Source organism: Oncorhynchus clarkii, chromosome 3 (assembly GCF_045791955.1).
Source record: "Oncorhynchus clarkii lewisi isolate Uvic-CL-2024 chromosome 3, UVic_Ocla_1.0, whole genome shotgun sequence".
Taxonomy (NCBI): Eukaryota; Metazoa; Chordata; class Actinopteri; order Salmoniformes; family Salmonidae; genus Oncorhynchus; species Oncorhynchus clarkii.
In genome coordinates this window covers 63813456-63836251 of record NC_092149.1, presented here as the reverse complement: position 1 = coordinate 63836251, position 22796 = coordinate 63813456, and the positions used below count along the sequence as shown (strand labels likewise).

The window sequence follows — 22796 nt, the reverse complement described above, 5'->3', positions numbered from 1 at the left end:
TTAAAAGTTTTACTCACATTGGCACAGACACAGTCATCCGGGAACAACATGGGCTTTCATGCAAGACCAAGTGTTCCTCGAAGTGAGCATAAAAGGCATTTAGCTCGTTTGGGTGTTCTTCATCACTGGGCATCTTACGGCTGGGTTTCCCTTTGCAATCCGTTATCGTCTGCAAGCCCTACCACATACAACATGTGTCAGAGCCAGTTTAAGATGTCGCCCTTCTCCATCAGCACCCTCTTCTTACTCTCGATAATTAGGTTAAGGTCAGGGTTAGCTAAAATGCACACACAAAAAAATCTACTTTTGATGTCAATTTGACAAAAGCTGTATCACATCTAGACACTAGGCAGGTAGCCTAGTGGTTAGAGCTTTGGGCCAGTAACCGAAAGATTGCTTGATCGAATCCCTGAGCTGACAATGTAAAAAATATGTTGTTCTACCCCTGAACAAGGCAGTTAACCCACTGTTCCCTCGTAGGCTGTCATTATAAATAAGAATTTGTGCTTAACTGACTTGCCTAGTTAAATAAAGGTTACATAAACAAAAAAAAAGCTATATAATAATGACTGGCTGGCAAGTATTATTTAGTTCCTTCCTGTCGCTGGCCCACACTCCAGCACAGTAGGTGGCGTTAATGCACCTTTAAAGAATGGATGCCAAACGCCCTTAAATTCCAAAGAAGAAGAAGAAGAAGATTGCGCAGCCGCTTCACAGCCAGATAATTCAGTTCAGTTCTGTCGCAGTAACGTTCGTTGTTTTTCTTCGACTGTTTTTGAGAGTAACTTTGATTTCGGTAAGTAGTTTATAACAGTAATGTGAATTAACTGGCATGCTTTCGATAGTACCTAGCTAAATCAATCAGGTGTATTAGACGCCTGCGCACGTTTGCTTACGTGTTAGCAGCCATGCTCGCTAACGTTAGCCTGCATACTCTGGCTAGCTAATTGTCAATCATGCATGGCATGTAACGTTATGTCTTTATAGTAGTAGTAACTAGCTAGCCTTACAATATGTTACAGATGGTGGTATTTGTTGATTTTTCAGGCCGATTAGCAGTTAACTTCGTCAGTTACTTGCTAGCTAGCGAACTGGCCATAAATGGAGAGACCGGGGTACCTAGCCAGCCGCCCGGCAGGCCTTACGCTTGAGAAATAGCTAGCTAAGTAGCGTGGTAACTACTTTTTCAACAGTTATCATTGCATGATCAGCCTATGATATCTATATATCTATTTGACTATCTAGCTAGGTAGTTACTTGTAACAAGCCATAATGTAGCCAGAGTTAGCTAGCTAACTAGCTGATGATGTAAATTTAGCTAGCTAAAGTTAGTTGACTGCGGAGCCATATGGCTCTAAACTCGTTAACAGCAGTTGCCAACATTGTGTGTTATGGATAACATTGCCATGGGGGTTCTGACTTGTCAATTATTACACTTTTTTTCCCAAACCAACACCTGTCAATCCTACTTGTACATATATTGTGGTGTTGACTTACAGACAACTAGATTATCTTTCAGCTGTAATAATAATGCCCTCTTCTCATTCTCATTCAGGGTGTCTTTTATGAGTAATCAAAAGATTCAGAAGCCAACGCTTACAGGCCAGCGTTTTAAAACTAGGAAGAGAGGTGGGTGTAAACTGAATGTATTACTATCATGACTGGCAAAAAACTTATGATTTGTGTCCCTAATGAATGCATCGATCTTTCAACAGATGAAAAGAAGGTGTTTGACCCTACTCAGTTTCAGGAAACCATTGTACAAGGTCTGAACCAAACTGGCAGTGATCTCGACGCTGTTGCGAAATTTCTTGATGCCTCTGGTGCCAAGCTTGACTACCGCCGCTATGCTGAGACACTCTTCGACATCCTGGTGGCTGGTGGAATGCTGGGTAAGGATAGAATGGAAGAGCATGTTATTGTAAGGTGCTGGCAAAATAAGGATAAAATGGAATGCTAGGTAAGGAGAAAATTGAATAGAATGGACAAAAGTGTGTGTGTGAAAGTCTGTATAATAAGGGAGTGAACGTTATTTATATTGAAGGATACCTGGAGATAATCGGACCTCTGAAATGAAAGTGGATGGCCCTTCCCCTGAGGAAAATATTAGTGATGCACCGATATTACATTTTTGCCCGATTCCGATATTTTCCTTGCCAAAAAACAATATTGATATTTAACATTTTTGAGGCCTTTTAAGCATTCTAGTTCAGTTAAATAGTTAATACACACACACGTGTGGACGCAGCGGTCTAAGGCACTGTATCTCCGTACAAGAGGCGTCACTACAGTCACTGGTTCAAATCCAGGCTGTATCACATCCGGCCGTGATTGGGAGTCCCATAGGGCGGCGCACAATTGGCACAGCGTCGTCCGGCTTTGGCCTGGGGTAGGCCGTCAATGTAAATAAGAATTTGTTCTTAACTGACTTGCCTAGTTAAATATAGGTTACACACACCACACTAACCAAAAAGTTAGTTTGTTGGCATTTACCTATGTCCCCATTACCAGTAAAACATAATCAAAACCTATTTATTTTGCTGTTCATTTGTTCAGTCGGTTCATTCTCAGGATTTCTATGGAACGCCGTTTGGGTCTTGCATGTCAAAAAAGAACGGTTGATTGTCAAGGGTAATGAATTCCATTATCTTGTCTTTAATGGATTTCGCCTTTGAGTTGTCTCACTGAAATTTTCTTACTCTTTCAAATGACTCCTCGGCTTGTTGACTGCCCAATCCACACAGTAGACTTTGTGGGCGTCATTACGTCACGTACCTGCGTTATATAGGTATGCACGGTAGCTTTGACATCGGTTTTCTACATTGCCGTTAAACTAACAATGTTGTCATTTTTAGCTAATATCAGCCGATTTCCAATATTTTCACTGATATATCGTGCATCCCTAGAAAATACACTGCTCAAAAAAATAAAGGGAACACTTAAACAACATAATGTAACTCCAAGTCAATCACACTTCTGTGAAATCAAACTGTCCACTTAGGAAGCAACACTGATTGACAATACATTTCACATGCTGTTGTGCAAATGGAATAGACAACAGGTGGAAAATATAGGCAATTAGCAAGACACCCCCAATAAAGGAGTGGTTCTGCAGGTGGTGACCACAGACCACTTCTCAGTTCCTATGCTTCCTGGCTGATGTTTTGGTCACTTTTGAATGCTGGCGGTGCTTTCACTCTAGTGGTAGCATGAGACGGAGTCTACAACCCACACAAGTGGCTCAGGTAGTGCAGCTCATCCAGGATGGCACATCAATGCGAGCTGTGGCAAGAAGGTTTGCTGTGTCTGTCAGAGCGTCCAGAGCATGGAGGCGCTACCAGGAGACAGGCCAGTACATCAGGAGACGTGGAGGAGGCCGTAGGAGGGCAACAACCCAGCAGCAGGACCGCTACCTCCGCCGTTGTGCAAGGAGGAGCACTGCCAGAGCCCTGCAAAATGATGTCTGCTCAAACGGTCAGAAACAGACTCCATGAGGGTGGTATGAGGGCCCGACGTCCACAGGTGGGGCTTGTGCTTACAGCCCAACACCGTGCAGGACGTTTGGCATTTGCCAGAGAAGACCAAGATTGGAAAATTCGCCACTGGCGCCCTGTGCTCTTCACAGATGAAAGCAGGTTCATGCTGAGCACATGTGACAGAGTCTGGAGATGCCGTGGAGAACGTTCTGCTGCCTGCAACATCCTCCAGCATGACCGGTTTGGTTGTGGGTCAGTCATGGTGTGGGGTAGCATTTCTTTGCAGGGCCGCACAGCCCTCCATGTGGTCGCCAGAGGTAGCCTGACTGCCATTAGGTACCGAGATGAGATCCTCAGACCCCTTGTGAGACCATATGCTGGTGCGGTTGGCCCTGGGTTCCTCCTAATGCAAGACAATGCTAGACCTCATGTGGCTGAAGTGTGTCAGCAGTTCCTGCAAGAGGAAGGCATTGATGCTATGGACTGGCCCGCCCGTTCCCCAGACCTGAATCCAATTGAGCACATCTGGGACATCATGTCTCGCTCCATCCACCAACGCCACGTTGCACCACAGACTGTCCAGGAGTTGGCGGATGCTTTAGTCCAGGTCTGGGAGGAGATCCCTCAGGAGACCACCTCATCAGGAGCATGCCCAGGCGTTGTAGGGAGGTCATACAGGCACGTGGAGGCCACACACACTACTGAGCCTCATTTTGACTTGTTTTAAGGACATTACATCAAAGTTGGATCAGCCTGTAGTGTGGTTTTCCACTTTAATTATGAGTGTGACTCCAAATCCAGACCTCCATGGGTTGATAAATTAGATTTCCATTGATCATTTTTGTGTGATTTTGTTGTCAGCACATTCAAATATGTAAAGAAAGTATTTAATAAGAATATTTCATTCCTTCAGATCTAGGATGTTATTTTAGTGTTCCCTTTATTTTTTTGAGCAGTGTATATTACCTGGCCCTCTCTGAGCATTTGGAAAAAAATAACATGTAACCCTCCCCCCCAAAATGATGATTTAAACAAAATGGCAGGGAATTTTAAATCCCATAGTAGGCTATCAATTTTGCAGTTGTGATTTCTATCAACTCAAACCGTGGTTGAGAACTACAGCCATATTCATACCATATTCATATTCAGTGCTTCAGGTTGTGTTCGTTGTCATAGTGACGACTGAAAATGATACCAACCTACATTTTTTTTTATTTATAGAAACTTGTATTTAAATGTAGAAATTCAACAACAAATGAGGTTTAGCCTGCGTGTCTTTTACATGTCATTGCTTGCCTCGTTGCTCAATGGATGTCAATTCGTTGGGCTCTTTTTCGCTGCTCATCACTGTCTCCAGAGTATAAGAAAGACAAGCATTTCGCTACATCCGCAATAACTTCTTCTAAACACATGTATGTGACCAATACAATTTTATTTGATATCCTGTGCAACAATGTTATCATCACTGGCCACTCTCTTTGCAACTTTCCCCGACAGCTAAATTGGCCTAGGTCTATTTTACATGCAACAAGAGCATGCATGTTTCTCTCCAAAAAAGCCTATTAGGCCTAGTTTAAAAAGATTGCCCCACTCCACACTGCCCTTTCCCACATGGACAAAAGGATGTGAGAATGCTGTTCATTGACCAGAACTCAGCGTTCAACACCATATTGCCCACAAAGCTCATCACTAAGCGAAGGACCTCGTGATTAAAACACCTTCCTCGGCAACTGGATCCTGGACTTCATGACGGGCTATCCCAAGGTGGTAAGAGTAGGTAACAACATATCGCCACGCTGATTCTCAACACGGCAGCTCGTCAGAGGTGCATGCTTAGTCCCCTCCTGTACTCCCTTTTCACCCACAACTGCATGGCCAAGCACGACTCCAACCCCAAATTTGTTGACGACACAACAGTGGTAGGCCTGATCACCGACAACAATGAGACAGCCTATAGGGTGGTCAGAGACCAGGCATTGTCAAATCACTTACTTACAGGCTCTAACCAATAGTGCAAAAAAGGTATTAGGTGAACAATAGGTAGGAAAATAAATAAAATAACAGTAAAAAGTCAGGCTACATACAGACACCGGTTAGTCAGGCTGATTGAGGTAGTATGTAGATATGGTTAAAGTGATTATGCATATATGATGAACAGAGAGTAGCAGTAGCGTAAAAGAGGGATTGGTGGGTGGGACACAATGCAGATAGCCCGGTTAGCCAATGTGCGGGAGCACTGGTTGGTCGGCCCAATTGAGGTAGCATATGCATGAATGTATAGTTAAAGTGACTATGCATATATGATAAACAGAGTAGCAGCAGCATAAAAAGAGGGGTTGGGGGGGGTGGCACAATGCAAATAGTTCGGGCAGCCATTTGAATACCTGTTCAGGAGTCTTATGTCTTGGAGTAACAACTGTTGAAGCCTTTTTGTCCTAGACTTGGCTCTCCAGTACCGCTTGCCATGCGGTAGTAGAGAGAACAGTCTGTGGCTGGAGTCTTTGACAATTTTTAAGGTCTTCCTCTGACACCGTCTGGTATAGAGGTCCTGGATGGCAGGCAGCTTAGCTCCAGTGATGTACTGGGCCGTACGCACACCTTCTGTAGTGCCTTGCGGTCAGAGGCCGAGCAATTGCCGTACCAGGCAGTGATGCAACAAGTCAGGATGCTCTCGATGTTGCAGCTGTATAAATCCTTTTGAGGATCTGAGGACCAATGCCAAATCTTTGTTTCCTGAGGGGGAATAGGCTTTGTCGTGCCCTCTTCACGACTGTCTTGGTGTGTTTCGACCATTGTAGTTTGTTGATGTGGACACCAAGGAACTTGAAGCTCTCAGCCTGCTCCACTACAGCCCCTGTCGATGAGAATGGGCGCGTGCTCGGTCCTCCTTTTCTTGTAGTCCACTATCATCCCTTTAGTCTTGGTTACGTTGAGGGATAGGTTGTTATTCTGGCTCCACCCGGCCAGGTCTCTGACCACCTCCCTATAGGCTGGCTCATCATTGTCGGTGATCAGGCTTGCCACTGTTGTTGTCTGCAAACTTAATGGTGGTGTTGGAGTCGTGCCTGGCCACGCAGTAGTGGGTTAACACTGAGTACAGCAGGGGACTGAGCACGCACCCCTGGGGAGCTCCAGTGTTGACGATCAGCGTGGCAGATGTGTTGCTACCTACCCTCACCACCTGGGGGCGGCCTGTCAGTAAGTCCAGGATCCAGTTGCAGAGGGAGATGTTACTAGCCATCCCGGATCCGGGATCGTAAATAGAGCCTCAAGCCCATTACCATAACGCAACGTTAACTATTCAGGAAAATCGCAAATGAAATGAAATAAAAATGCTAGCTCTCAAGCTTAGCCTTTTGTTAACAACACTGTCATCTCAGATTTTCAAAATATGCTTTTCAACCATAGCAAAACAAGCATTTGTGTAAGAGTTTTGATAGCTAGCGTAGCATTTAGCGTAGCATTCAGCTGGCAACATTTTCACAAAAACAAGAAAAGCATTCAAATAAAATAATTTACCTTTGAAGAACTTCGGATGTTTTCAATGAGGAGACTCTCAGTTAGATAGCAAATGTTCAGTTTTTTCAAACAGGTTCTTTGTGTAGGAGAAATCGCTCTGTTTTGTTCATCGCGTTTGGCTACCAAAAAAAACTAATTCAGTCATCAAAACGCCAAACTTTTTTCCAAATTAACTCCATAATATCGACTGAAACATGGCAAACGTCGTTTAGAATCAATCCTCAAGGTGTTTTTCACATATCTCTTCGATGATATATCGTTCGTGGAAGTCTGGTTTCTCCTCTGAATCACATGGAAGAATACTTGCAGCTGGAGATTACGCACCAATTTCGATGCAGGACACCAGGCGGACACCTGGTAAATGTGGTCTCTTATGGTCAATCTTCCAATGATATGCCTACAAATACGTCACAATGCTGCAAACACCTTGGGGAAACGACAGAAAGTGTAGGCTCATTCCTTGCGCATTCACAGCCATATAAGGAGACAATGGAAAACAGCGCCTCAAAAATGTTGCTCACTTCCTGTTTGAAGTTTCATCTTGGTTTCGCCTGTAGCATCAGTTCTGTGGCACTCACAGATAATATCTTTGCAGTTTTGGAAACGTCAGTGTTTTCTTTCCAAAGCTGTCAATTATATGCATATTTGAGCGTCTTTTCGTGACAAAATATCTTGTTTAACCTCTTACTTCTACCCCCTCCTTTTTCGAACATTCTGTTAAAAATCGCGCAACTTTTCAGCGTCCTGCTACTCATGCCAGGAATATAGTATATGCATATGATTAGTGTGTGTGGATAGAAAACACTCTGAAGTTTCTAAAACTGGTTAAATCACGGCTGTGACTATAACAGATCGTGTGTTTCATTGAAAAACGCAAGAAAAACTGCTCTCTGAAAGCTAAAAAGAATTTCCATAAGTCACTTTCATGGGTTGTTAAAAGAGGACAAAATTTAATATCGACCTGCATGCAATTCATACAAATTCCACACGATGTCGCCATTGTCGTCATTTTCATTTTTTGTTGGAAAATCCAAGTATCTGGCATCCGTTTCTTCCAGTCTCCACCAGGACGCTGTAAATGTGGACAATGGCAGCCATTGATTTGCAGACGAGGAGCTATTGAATATACATCGCCCTGTAATCATTTTGATAGATTATAAACGTTTACTAATACCTAAAGTTGGATTACAAAAGGATTTCGAAGTGTTTTGTGAAAGTTTATCGTCGACTTTTTTAATTTTAAAAAATTATGCAGCGTTAAAAAATGTTTTTTCTGAATGACACAGCTTCCATAGAAAGCTATTTTTGGTATATATGGACCGATTTAAACGAAAAAAAGACCCAATAGTGATGTTTATGGGGCATATAGGAGTGCCAAGAAAGAAGCTTGTCAAAGGTAATGAATGTTTTATATTTTATTTCTGCGTTTTGTGCTGCGTCGGATAAGCAGAGTCTTTGTTTACGTCGCATTCAGGCATTTTCAGGTGGTGCATGCTATCAGATAATACCTTCTCATGCTTTCGCCGAAAAGCATTTTAAAAATCTGACTTGTTGGCTAGGTTCACAACGAGTGTAGCTTTAATTCAATACCCTGCTTGTGAATTTTGATCAAGGTTTGAGTTTTAACGAGTACATTTAGCGTAGCGCATTTGCATTTCCAGGTGCCTACTTGAGACATATATGCGTCTCAAGTAGAATCAAGAAGTTAAAACGGGAACGTTTTTCATCCAAAAATGAAATACTGCCCCTAGAGTTTCAAGAGGTTAAGTCCCAGGTTCCTTATCTTAGTGATGAGCTTTGAGGGTACTATGGTGTTGAACGCTGAACTGTAGTCAATCAACAGCATTCTCACATATGTGTTCCTTTTGTCCAGGTGGGAAAGGGCAGTGTGGAGTGCAATAGAGATTGCATCATCTGTAGATCTGTTTGGGCAGTATGCAAATTGGAGTGGGTCTAGGGTTTCTGGGATAATGGTGTTGATGTGAGCCATTACCAACCTTGTTCTAGGGCACAGGGACTATGGTGGTCTGCTTGAAACATGTTGGTATTACAGACTCAATTAGGGACATGTTGAAAATGTCAGTGAAGACACCTGCCAGTTGGTCAGCACATTCCCGGAACACACGTCATGGTAATCCGTCTGGCCCAGCAGCCTTGTGTATGTTGACCTGTTTAAAGGTCTTACTCACGTCGGCTACGGAGAGTGTGATGACACAGTCATCCGGAACAGCTGATGCTCTCATGCATGCCTCAGTGTTTCTTTCCTCGAAGCGAGTATAGAAGTGATTTAACTCGTCTGGTAGGCTCGTGTCACTGGGCAGCTCGCGGCTGTGCTTCCCTTTGTAGTCTGTAATAGTTTGCAAGCCCTGCAACATAAGACGAGCGTCGGAGCCGGTGTAGTATGATTCAATCTTAGCCCTGTATTGACACTTTGCCTGTTTGATGGTTCGTCGCAGGGCGTAGCAGGATTTCTTGTAAGCTTCCGGGTTAGAGTCCTGCATCTTGAAAGCGGAAGCTCTACCCTCTAGCTCAGTGCGAATGTTGCCTGTAATCCATGGCTTCTGGTTGGGGTATGTACGTACAGTCACTGTGGGGACAACGTCCTCGATGCAATTATTGATAAAGCCACTGACTGATGTGGTGTACTCCTGAATGCCGTCGGAAGAATCCCGGAACATGTTCCAGTCTGTGATAGCAAAACAGTCCTGTAGTTTAGCATCTGCTTCATCTGATCACTTTTTTATTGACAGAGTCACTGGTGCTTCTTGCTTTAATTTTTGCTTGTTAGCAGGAATCAGGAGGATAGAGTTGAGGTTGGATTTATCACATGGAGGGAGAGCTTTGTACGCGTCTCTGTGTGTGGAGTACGGGTGATCTAGAATTGTTTTCCCTCTGGTTGCACATTTAACATGTTGATGGAAATTTGGTACGACTGATTTAAGTTTCCTTGCATTAAAGTCTCCGGCCACTAGGAGCGCCGCCTCTAGGTGAGCGGCTTCCTGTTTGCTTATTTCCTTATACAGCTGACTGAGTGTGGTCTTAGTGCCAGCATCTGTCTGTGGTGGTAAATAAACAGCCATGAAAAGTATAGCTGAAAACTCTCTAGACAAGTAGTGTGGCCTGCAATTTATCACACTATACTCCAGGTGAGCAAAATCTCGAGACTTCCTTAGATTTCATGCACCAGCTGTGGTGCTAGGACAACAACCTCTCCCTGAACGTGAGCAATTAAAGGAGATGATCGTGGACTACAGGAAAAGGAGGGTCGACCACTCCCCCATTCATATCAACGGGGCTGTAGTGGAGCGGGTCGAGAGTTTCAAGTTCCTTTGTGTCCACATCACCAACATACTATCATGGTCCAAACACACCAGGAATCGTGAAGAGGGCACAACAACGCCTTTTCCCCCTCGGGAGACTGAAAAGATTAGGCATGGGTCCCCAGATCCTCAGTTATACAGCTGCACCATCGAGAGCATCCTGACCGGTTGCATTTCCCTCTGGTATGGCAACTGCTCGGGTATCCGACCGTAAGGCGCTACAGAGCGTAGTGCGTACGGCACAGTACATCACTGGGTCAAAGCTTCCTGCCATCCAGGACCTATATACTAGGCGGTGTCAGAGGAAGGCCCAAAAAATTGTATATTCACAAGTCATAGGCTGTTCTCTCTGCTACCGCATGGCAAGCGGTACCGGAATGCCAAGTCTAGGTCCATAAGGCTCCTTAACAGCTTCTACCCCCCCAAGGCGTAAGACTGCTGAACAATTAATCAAATGGCCACCCGGACTTTTTACATTGACCTCCACCCCCCCATGTTTTTACGCTGCTACTGTTTATTATCTATGCATAGTCGCTTGACCCCTACCTACATGTACAAATTACCTCAACCAACCTGTAACCCTGCACATTGACTCGGTAGTGGTACTCCCTGTATTTAGCCATGTCATTGTCCTTTTATTTCATTTGTTACTTTATTTAGTAAATGTTTAGTAAACAAGATCCAATCACGATGTCAGCGATCTTCAGGCCGGAAAGTCAGAGCTCTAGATAGAGGCCTGATTTTAGTTTCCGATTTTGAATTGCGAGTTTATAACTGTTCAAGAAGATGTAACCTTTATTTAACTTGGCAAGTCAGTTAAGAACAAGTTACTTACAATGATGGCCTACACCGGCGATACCTGGATGACACTGGGCCAATTGTGCGCAGCCCTATGGGATTCCCAATCACAGCTGGTTGTGATACAGCCTGGATTTGAATCAGGGTGTCTGTAGTGACACCTCTTGCACTGAGATGCAGTGCCTTAGACCGCTGCGCCACCCGGGAGCCCCGAAGATTTTCCTAGTCGGAGCTCCTTTTTCAGAGTTCCCAGTTGTCTTGAACACACTGAAGTCATTAGTCTGAGATTTCCCAGTTCCCAGTTTTGATTGCAGCATTTCTACCACTGTTCTTGTTGCGCACTACATTCGCTATTTACCAGATACTCTACACACCCACGTTCTAGGTATGTCAAGCACAGAGGGACTGATCGAACAGCCAATGGAAGGGTAAAAGCGAAATGCCCACCCAGCTGTGCTCAGCGAGGAGAATGAGCGAGAACAGCGTTGTACACCAAAGTTGCACGTGTCAAATTCAATACCAGTATTCCCAAATGCTGACCAATACTGACATTTAATCGATTACAAATTACATTACCCTCCCCTGAACTAAAAAAGTGTGTGTGTGTTATATAAATAAATAACCCTCCCCCTGACTGAAGTTGAAAAGCATGACCCTCCCCACTTTCCTCCGGGTAACAATTGCGTAAATTTCAACTGGTCCCTAACCTTCATTTTTGTTTTCTTCTTTTTCAGCCCCAGGGGGTACCTTATCAGATGACTTGACCCGTACAGAGTTCTGTCTCTTTACAGCCCAAGAAGACCTGGACACAATGCAAGCTTATGCTCAGGTATACTTGTGCAATGGAGTTTATTGGTTTAGCAATAGAGCTGAATATGATGATGCTTTCAGTTGTTTTTCTTTACTACATTCGTAGCTGTGGTTCAAACCCCTTTTCTACTGAAGGAAGAGGTTGATTATGATACAAGTGATTTCAGTCTTTGGATTAACATTGGTCTGTTATTTAGAGATCTGGGACAGGTCTCCCGATTGCAATGTAACTTTGGCTTACAAGTGTTTTAACCATGCATCTTTCCTACAACTTCTGAAGATGTAACATTTGTTTCCCAAAACACCACTCCGAGAGAACTTTCACGTAGTGCGGTGTTGAGGCATGTGTCGATACTGATAGGATCGAAAGGCAGTGCTGCTCTCGGTTCAGCTTTCTCCATTCAGATCTTACCTTAACATTGTAATTATTCCACAAGACTAACACTGGATCAGGTCCTAAAGAGAGATTATCACCTATGGCTGCAAATATTGAGGCAGCTTATCCTAGGGCTTACCCTATAATAATGCACTAAATAAAGATTTTGCTCATCATTGCACACATGGTAGGCTAAACATGAAATATTGAGGTGAAAATGAGACGGTAGCTAAATTGAATGAACAGGATTATTGTTTTCAATATCATTAAAATACAGTATATAGGCTATGTAACCTATACTGTAGGTGGGCTATTTATTTTTCAATGCAGTCATCTCGGTTTTCATTTGAAGCCTCTTTTTATCCTTTGCTTGTTTGTAACAATTGTATTTGTAGTCAACTTCGTTGTGAAGTTATCGGTGGCCACAGACGGATAAACCGTCTAACGTAACAAAGCTCTTCTACTGGTGGTGTAGTTAAGTGTGACTTTAGTGAAAAATGGTTTTGGGAATCAGCTCAGGTTAAACTATTTATTTTTTTAAATGTAACTAGGTAAGTCAGTTAAGAACAAATTCTTAATTACAATGACGGCCTACACCGGCCAAACCCGGACAACGCTGGGCCAATTGTGCGCTGCTCTATGGGACTCCCAATCATGTCCGGTTGTGATACAGCCTGTAATTGAACCAGGCTGTCTGTAGTGACGCCTCAAGCACTGAGATGCAGTGCCTTAGACCGCTGCGCCACTCAGAAAAAGCCTCCTAAGAAGGTTTCAACAATTAACTTCGCCATAAGATGCTTTTGGAAAACCGGCCCTTACTCTGTTTTCCCTGTCGTTACTTAGGTTTTCAACAAGCTTATCAGGCGCTACAAGTACCTGGAGAAAGGTTTTGAAGAGGAGATCAAGAAGGTAAAAATGTTGTCTTGTTGTGCAGCATTGCTCAAAATGACGCATGTTTTTTTAAATCTGTTGGATCTTTCTGTTGTCACCATAGAGTTATTCAACTCATTGCTGCTTCCCAAACTTTGGTCAAAAATAGTGCACTATAAAGGAATGGGGTGCCATTTGGGATACAGACTTGATAGACGTCGGGAAGGATTACATTATTGAGCCTGGCATTAGACATTTTGTTCTCGAATATGCAATTCTCTCAACTCTAGGCCTTATGTTCCATAGTGTTATACCAGAAATCTATTGTATTCCATCCATATGCTAGCATTCTATTGTATTCTAAGTTTCAGTATTTGTGTTTCCCTCTTATCTCCTGTGCAGTTGCTGCTGTTCCTAAAGGGGTTCACTGAGTCTGAGCGCAACAAGCTGGCCATGTTGACTGGCATCCTGCTAGCCAACGGCAACATCTCAGCCTCTATCCTCAACAGCCTCTACAACGAGAACCTCGTCAAAGAAGGTGTGCAGCAGTGCCAGCTCAATAGTGCAGGTTTCCTGGACAAAGATTAAGCCTAGTCCTGGACTAAAAATCACTTTCAATAGAGATTTTCCATTGAGTATTATTTTATATCTAGGACTAGTCATAATCTGTGTCTGGAGAAACCAGACTATATACATACACGCTCATGTCCAGTTACTTGTGAAAAGGACTTGTAGGGACGTAAAGTTAAATGAAAGTTGCCAACATTCACTCTAAAATGTGAATTTACTTGGGGCATATTCATGGTTTTGTCTCATACAACAATCCGTGTGTGTGAAATTGCTTAATTTCTCTTTTTACTGGGCAGACTTGTAAAACTTCTGGAATCGTGTCCTGTGGAATCTGGCTTTTCACCTGGTGGGCTTAAAATAAATGGTTTCCCCTGTCTTATTTTTTACAAAGGTGTCTCTGCAGCCTTTGCTGTGAAACTTTTCAAATCCTGGATCCATGAGAAGGACATCAACTCTGTGGCCGGAAGTCTCCGGAAGGTCGGCATGGATAACAGGCTTCTGGTGAGTGAGACCACCAATCATGTGGGTGATGTCCAATCCGAAGCCATGCTAGCTTTCCTTGGCTCAGTGTAAAATAGTCATTGGGTAGCAGGGTAGTTAAGAAAAGGGAGCTCTCGGAATAGAAAGGTTCTGTCTTTCCTTGATTCCTCGCATCCTATCTCCTTACCTTCTCAATTGTATGGTCCCTACCCTCTGACCTCATAATCATTCATAATGAGGCGGTAAGTGGATGCAAGGTACTTAGGAAAGATGAATTGAGAGAGCCAACGGAGAAGCCGCCTTAGTTGGACAGGGCTTAAGCATAAAGATGCAATATAGTTGCATACGTTCTACTTAATTCTGTGTCGTTAAGCCTGTTTCTTCACCTTGTGTCTTGCAGGAGCTGTTTCCTGCCAACAAGCGGAGCTGTGAGCACTTCTCTAAGTACTTCACAGATGCTGGACTCAAGGAGCTGTCAGACTTTGCCAGGAACCAGCAGGCCATCGGGTCCCGTAAGGAGCTTCAGAAGGAGCTCCAGGAACAGATGGAGCGCGGGGATGCTTTCAAAGACGTGAGTCCAAAGCCTGGCTGTATGCTGATTGCTGGAGAAGCACTCCTCTGGCTGAGTTCCATTCCCTACCCTTAACCCTTTAAGGGTGCACTTGCTCTCATTGTCCCTAGTTGATTTAGACGCATTGGGTTGGTATTAGCATGGGAAGTGAATTTGTGCACACTTGGAGTGGAGAATCAGATCGCAGCCTCTGTGTTGAAGGATAGTTTTCGATTATGAATCCTCATTTATTTTGTTAGCATGGGATGGACATGAAATGCCCAATAACCAGAATCACTTCTTATTTACGAACTTACTTTCATTCCCTCCAGATCATTGCCTCAGCCAGGGAGGAGATGAAGAAGAACAACATCTCAGAGCAGACCATGATTGGCATCGTGTGGACCAGCGTTATGAGCTATGTGGAGTGGAACAAGAAAGAGGAGCTGGTTACAGAACAAGCCATCAAACACTTGAAGGTGAGCTGATTGGCTTGCACTGATTTTAGAGCCATCACTTCCCCATCTTACCAAATATGAGTTGTGTTTAGAGAAACTTGAGTTCACCTTCTCTGCAGGATTCTCACAATCAGCCATGGAATCAGACAGCATAGGCACATGGTGCACCAAAATGTGTCTGAAACGAGGGCAATGTTGTGGCTTGTTTTTTGTGACTCATGGAAACACCCCCTGTCTCGCCACAGCAATACAGCCCACTGCTGAAGGCGTTCACATCCCAGGGAGCCTCTGAGATCCTGCTGCTGGTGAAGATGCAGGAGTACTGCTATGACAACATCCATTTCATGAACTCCTTCCAGAAGATTGTGGTCCTGCTCTACAAAGGTAAAAGTGATGCTTGGCACTCAGCATTAAGCAGATGGATTGGGGGTAGGGCCATGCGACAGACTAGGATCCTGTCCAGGGAGTGTACTTGTGTATCAAGCTGCCTTACACTACAGAAACCGGACATAGGCTCCTGCACCTATGGGTTGTTCTGGCTTGGACAAGGCTTGCTTACTTACTTACAAAGGGAAGGAGAACAGTGAACAGCGTTGTCTGCGTCCACCGTCCTTGTTTCCCCAATCCCTCTCAAAGCTCATTGGATGGGAATGTCTGAGGGAAGGACCTTGGATCTTTCTATCCAGTGAGCTTTGATTCCATCTTCTGACCTCGCATTGACCGTAGCCGCCAAAACCTTCCCGCTGTGCTAATCAAAGCGAGATCTGCGTTGACTACCATGAAAAATGGGCGTTCCTCTTCGGCTTTGCCAAGTGGAGCAGAATCAATGGCCAAAGAGGTGGAAATACTGCTCTAGTTTCTTCACTTTCTGTTCCGCTTTGTTCAGCCAACCTGAGCCCACCTGAAAATGTTGAAGGGTCAGTGGTCCGTTTTAGAATTATTTTATATTCTTCCAAATATGAGAGATGGGACATTATATGCACTAGGGCTGACCCCATTAAGTCGATTGTTTAGTCGACAGGCTGTTGGTTGACCGATAATTGTTATGTCGATCAGTAGCAAAATAAAATCATGTTTCATGGTGTACAAGACATCTGTTTGATTTGCACTTGTTTGAGTGGATTGATCCATTGAGACTGTGGGGATGGCTCAGTCCATCACTCTAAGACATGTGCTACTGAAATTGTATATGGTTAAGGACAATGGTTCAACACTAATACAAATAATATTATCTTATAACAAATGCTCTTTCTCCCGCGTTTAATAGCAGTCGCTGTCTGTGGTTTTGAAACATAAGTGCACTGTTGAATTGGCGACTTTTTCTAGACCATGTTGCTATGTGTATAATAGCAAAGTTAATGAGCATATTGGTGTTGGGAACAATGGCAGAGTCAGCAGCGGCGTTAGGAGACGATAAAACAGCCCTTGCCTTAATTGACTAAGAAAAGTGAGGAGAGAGGAAACACCAACTGAACTAGGCTATAGATTATAGACCTAACTATTAAATGTGCCTGGCTTTTATAACATCCATATAAACTATATATACAGAGGTATGTGGACACCCCTTCAAATTAGTGGATTCAGCTATTTCAGCCACACCCGTTCCTGAGAGGTGTATAGACTTGAGCACACAGCCATGCAATCGCATAGACAAACATTGGCAGTAGAATAGCCTTACTGAGGAGCTCAGTGACTTTCAAAGTTGCACCGTCATAGGATGCCACCAACAAATAATTTAGTCAAATTTCTGCCCTGCTAGAGCTGCCCCTGTCAACTGTAAGTGCTGTTATTGTGAAGTGGAAACGTCTAGGAGCAACAACGACTGTCGCAAAGTGGTAGGCAACACAAGCTCACAGAGCGTGACCACTGAAGCGTGTAGTGCGTAAACAATCGTCTGTCCTCGGTTGCAATACTCGCTACCGAGTTCCAAACTGCCTCTGGAAGCATCGTCAGCACAAGAACTGACTGTCGGGAGCTTCATGAATTGGGTTTCCTTGGCCGAGCAGCCGTACACAAGCCTAAGTTGATCATGTGCAATGCCAAGCATCGGCTGGAGTGGTGTAAAGCTCGCCGCCATTGTACTCTGGAGCAGTGGAAACGCATTATCTGTAGTGATGAATCACGCGTCACCAGTTGGCAGTCCGATGGACGAATCTGGGTTTGGTGGATATAGGTAGAACACTACCTGCCCGAATACATAGTGCCAACTGTAATGTTTGGTAGAGGAGGAATAATGGTCTGGGACTGTTTTTCATGGTTCGGCCTACCGCTACAGCATACAAGGACATTAGACATTTCTGTGCTTCCAACTTTGTGGCAACAGTTTGGGGAAGGCACTTTCTTGTTTCAGCATGACAATGCCCCTGTGCACAAAGCGTGGTCCATACAGAAAGTTTGTTGAGATCGCTGTAGAAGAGCATGACTGGCCTGCACAGAGCCCTGACCTCGACTTCATCAAACGCCTTTGGGATGATTTGGACGCCGACTGTGAGCCAGGCCTTATCGCCTGACCTCCGTAATGCTCTTGTGGCTAAATGTAAGCAAGTCCCGCAGCAATATCTAGTGGAAAGTCTTCCCAGAAGAGTTACAGCAGCAAAGGGGTGACCAACTCCATATTAATGCCCATAATTTTGTAATGAGACGTTCAGAGAGCAGGTGTCCACATACCTTTGGTCATGTAGTGTGTGTGTATGTATCTACAAGACAGATCCTGCTTCTGTTGACTGTTTGAGTGTTTGTTTAATAGCCTACTGATTATGTGAGCACCAAGTCTCACGCAACCACGTCGGGTAAACTATTTCACAAATTCATCTGTTTTATAATCTTTGCTTTGTTATAATTAAGGCTTTATCATTTTTTTTGTTAGAACAGTCTTCCTGATATTACTTACACTTTATTTAGTATTTACGCTGTTCCAAATTGCCAAAATATTTTTAATAGCCCTCCTTTTTTCTGGGTCGCATTATTATGATCATTATCATTTAGTAGACTTAGTATAGCAGCCTTGTATAACCACCATTGAGATTTGGGCCTTAGAGCGCATCCTGTTTAGTCGTAATACTGTATCTTTCTTAGGTCTATATTTCAATACTTTCTACAGACTACTGTATCAGTCATTCGTTTGTCATCACAAAGCATACGAGTCATTCATGATTTGAAATGCAATCAAGCATTTTCGTTTAAAAATAAAATAAAGCGACACTTGAATAATTAGCGTACACAATAAATAAACCGTTCCATTTTGTCAATTCCGTTCACAAATGCATGCAACTGTTTTTAATCTTTACTGTAATGAAGCTTTACAAACAATGTTACAACCTACTCTCTGGTACGCTTATTTAGTGTTTACATTGTTCCAAGCGGTCAGTTATATTGTAATCTAACCATTCCTGTTTGGCACTCATAATATGCACGCATTGCTTGCGTCTTACATACTTTTTCTTGATCACCAGTATTTTCCACAACTAGTCAAATTTATTCCATATGTCTGACTTCACCTTTACCTCCTGAGCAACCAGTAAACATTCCCCCGTTTCTAGTTTGTCACTTGTTACTGTGTTCTGAGTTTATGACTGATTTGTTGTGATTTTATGATATGCTATACATCAGGCCCTATTGGTCACGTGCATGTGACGCATACTTGTCACTTAAAGAAAGGGTTGAGGGAATAGGGAATGTTTTTCCCAAACAAATGGGGGATTTCGTTAACCGATCATTTGTCAGATGGCTGTAATTATGTTGCAGCTTCAGCAACACGGACAGTGCGATAAACATCGTTGATGTTCTGTGGTGGTCACTCCAGCAGGGAGGAGAGTGGACCAACGGATGCTAGCCCCAGTCACTCGCTGTCATTTTTTACACTGCGCAGCAAGTCTGAGCCCGGCCCAGCACAATCAAATCAATTGCAGTCGTTCTTAATTATTTCATCAGACCGTGTGCTTTGGTATCAGACAAGCACGGTGCATATAGTTGATTTGAATAAAACACAGGGTGTCTATGGAAAAATAAAACTTATAATATTTCGGCCAATCTAAGCAAATTTTTGCATTTGTGTTTTGAAAGCAAGGTTGCCTAGCAGATTCACATCAGCACTTTTTAGTTGGGCATAATTGTCTTTGCCAAGTGGCCATAATGGCATCTTTATCCCGGGATGCCTGCTGGTTTGTGATGATCATGTTGATTTATTTTTCCCAGCGGATGTTTTGAGTGAGGAGGCCATTCTGAAGTGGTACACCGAGGCCCACGTTGCCAAAGGAAGAAGTGTTTTCCTGGAACAGATGAAAAAGTTTGTGGAGTGGCTCAAGAACGCGGAGGAAGGTGAGCATGGCTTACGTTTTACATTAGAGTTGAGTAATTTAGCAGACGCCTATCCAGGGCGACTGAAAATCAGTTCAACTATAGTAGGTACAATAACCACCTTGCCTTCGAAATAGGCGATAGTCCCATTGTCTGATGTGACTGAGCATGTAGTGTTGTCTGTATTCACCATAGCACATTTGTCTGTGCATGCAGTTGACATGAATCTTATCTGTTTTTTCAGAATCTGAGTCCGAGGAGGAAGAGGCTGACTAAAAGACCTCAAGCCAAATCCAAGGCTCGTTTTATTTTTTAGAACAACATTAATAACATCTTTTTTTTCTATTCTACCTCCTCAACAACCATAATGTCTAGATGTAATTTAAGGGCTTTTACATCATGTTCATTTTTTTAACTTATAAAGTTTACACTTCTGGATAGTAAGAATCATGAATTGATTTTCCCTTGACACACTTAATAATTCCTCATTTGAAGGGAAAGACATGTTGCCACATTTTAAAACCACCCCCCTTAACTCACCCAGCCCCTTCTGTTGGTATGTATCTGTGTTTTATGAAAGAATGTTCCCTTTAAAATGGACTATTCATTCCGCTGGCATGATTCATAGCGATCTTTTACTGCAGTTGGACTCTTATTTGCCAGTGGTTGATACATAAATGCTCACTATTGAACTCCTTTTTGTATTTTTATTTAGCCAGTGTGACATGTCCAGATAATCAGATTTTAAATTGAATGGCCAGGCTTGAACTCTCTTGTCCACACTATATGAAGTTCTAGCTACCAGTCTACTGAAAAGGTGCTGGTGGTGTAAACTGTAATCGCTCTCTGACATCTTCTGTAACACTGTGCCAGATTCTAGATTTAATTTTGGTTATTGTTGTAATTTCTTTACCCTGATATCAATTTGACTTTTTAAAATAAAGTTCAGTACTAGTTTTCAGTGTTTGTGTAATTACTCTGAGCTTGTCGTTCTGAATAGTGTTTTCTCATTAGGCTTCTTAAATGATCCTCTGCAGCAGTTATGGAAAGTTGGGGAATAGAAAACTTGTCGATGTAACTGCAAAATATGAAGGATTAAATATATATATATATGGCTTGTTACTTATAGACATAGTGTACACATGTAGAGTTAACCTAACCTTCACATAATCCAAAATACCTGACAAGAGTAACATTATTCAAGGTGTGTAGGGCATTACTCCTGGTGTGGAAGGTACAAAACGACAATCCAACTCGGCGGTCAACTTCTCTCCTCACTTTAAATGGTAATTATGGCTTTGTCATGCATGAGGAAGAGCAGGGGTGAGACTGTAATTCAAGGTGCAAAACACCTGCATATCACTGAGGTAGGGAATAACAGGTAATTCAGTGCAGGGCAGTTAGACTGCGGGGTTGTCAGATATCTCAACTAGCAAGACACTTTATTTCAGGTCACTGAGTAAGGTGACTTACAGTTTTGATTGCTTGAATTAATTAAACAAATCGTCTACTCTGGTGCATTGAACAAGCAGGGAACCTCACCCTGTGGACCTGGAACTGGCCATCCTCAACATGTCTTTTAGCCTACAGAACATTATGTATTATATATGTTTGAAGCCCCATGCAGGCATATACCTCATCACAAAAACTTCTGCAACAAAGTAAAGATGGCAGAAAACAGACTGCTTCTACTGCTTTTGAGTCCATAGTTCCTAAGATTAGAGAATAAGGTTAGTGCAATACATTTTTACTCCTCACCAATAGATGGCAGTATGAGAATGTTTAAAGCCATGCTCCTCCAGTGAAACCTATTGGACAAAAGAAACCTATTAAATTGGCTATAGCTTGAAAGCGTAATCAAAAGTAGGAAGTATTACTCTGCTACTTTTCGTGTGGCATGCTTGTACAGGGAAGGCACTGTTCTTAGAGGGCCGTGTGTAATAATTTGGTTAGTGCTTATATGCGTCATATTTCACACGTGTGTATTAATACGCATGAGTTAATTGAGAATGTATTATTTTGGTGTATACCAATTCCATCTGAGACACCCGTCAGGATCGGCTATTATCAACAGTGGACCCTGCGGCAATTAGGGTTAAGTGGGCTTGGGGATTCAAACTAGCAACCTTTCTGTTACTGGCCCAACACTCCAAACACTAGGCTACCTGCTGTGTGTGTGTACGCTTTTGTTTGTGTGTGACAGGAGCAGAGCAGAGAGCCATGTGGGTGGCTGTGATCTCCACCTCCCTATACTGTAAACAACACCAGAGGCACTATGGCCGTGGGATTTTGCTGTGCCTGTCACGCTGCTGCTGCCTGCCGTAGTCTTGGTAAGCTGTCACAGTGCACTCCTCTCTTCTCCTCCCTGAATGTCAGTAGATGCTCAGGTAGTAGTGCTGCCTTGAAGGGCTCATGCTACTGTACATTCCCTGCATTCGTCCGTTTGTCTAATTAAGGAGCTTTCCTTTCCTACTCTATCCTAGTAACTGAGTATACATTTTCCATTACGAGCTGAGATAGAGGCTACATACTATGTACATTCCCACCTGTTGCCAACCTTGACTCATTCTTCTGAAAATAGTTGAGCCTGAGATGAGGGCATTCTGTCGGTATGTTGGTGAATCCTGTTTTTTGGACATTGTCTCCCATGGCATTGCTTGATATTTGATCTCTCTGCCAGGCTTCTAAGATTCTATTAGTTAGGCGGGTGTAGTGTGAATGCAACAATATGCATTACGTATCAATATTGACTATACATCACTAATAGATAACTATAGTTTCTGACTATAAACATAAACAACTGCTATATAGTAGGTATTTTGGTTTTATGATAGGAAATATTGAAAACGTCACGATACAGAAAATGTTTCCCTCATTCTCTCTGTTGGACTTGCAGCGTGAACTGAATAGAACTCATTGTGCCAAGGGACTTGTGGCAACAATTATTCTGGATTTCACACTGCTGCTTTGGTCAATAAACGGCTCAGACTGCAATGCAGAACTCATCTAAATAATACCGTCAGAAAACAGGGAGCGAGAGACAGCCAGGACAGGACACTGAATTCTCTGAATGGAGAAAAGAGCGTTTGATATATTTGCCCAGAAAGGCCTGTACCTGTTGTTGTGAAGAAGCTTTGAGCACAAAAGGCACACTGTTTTTGTTTACCACAAATTGTCAGTGACATCTATGCTTTAAATTTCAAGCAGTTTACAACAGAATATAATAGGCAAGCATAAGTTTCACCATCTCCTCCTCGGCTTTGTCGTTTTATT

At 43.1% G+C, this 22796-nt stretch overlaps 1 protein-coding gene across 1 annotated transcript; it reads left to right on the top strand.

Moving 5' to 3' along the window:
• Positions 1-659: 659 nt before the first annotated feature.
• LOC139401179 (eIF5-mimic protein 2-A-like) lies at positions 660-20484 on the top strand. The gene is made up of 12 exons (XM_071145607.1): positions 660-796; positions 1556-1629; positions 1716-1892; positions 11848-11942; positions 13143-13208; positions 13572-13707; positions 14131-14240; positions 14620-14790; positions 15102-15248; positions 15473-15611; positions 19422-19544; positions 19768-20484. Exons 2-12 carry the CDS (start codon positions 1566-1568, stop codon positions 19797-19799), a joined length of 1260 nt encoding a protein of 419 aa, XP_071001708.1. The 5' UTR covers positions 660-796; positions 1556-1565; the 3' UTR covers positions 19800-20484.
• The last annotated feature ends 2312 nt before the right edge of the window (positions 20485-22796 follow it).

Bases quoted from the DNA above. Each gene is read 5' to 3' on its own strand.
- LOC139401179 (XM_071145607.1), top strand. From the start codon at position 1,566: ATGAGTAATCAAAAGATTCAGAAGCCAACGCTTACAGGCCAGCGTTTT. The intron at 11,943-13,142 runs GTATACTTGTGC...GTCGTTACTTAG, and splicing joins CAATGCAAGCTTATGCTCAG to GTTTTCAACAAGCTTATCAG. The intron at 14,791-15,101 runs GTGAGTCCAAAG...CATTCCCTCCAG, and splicing joins GCGGGGATGCTTTCAAAGAC to ATCATTGCCTCAGCCAGGGA.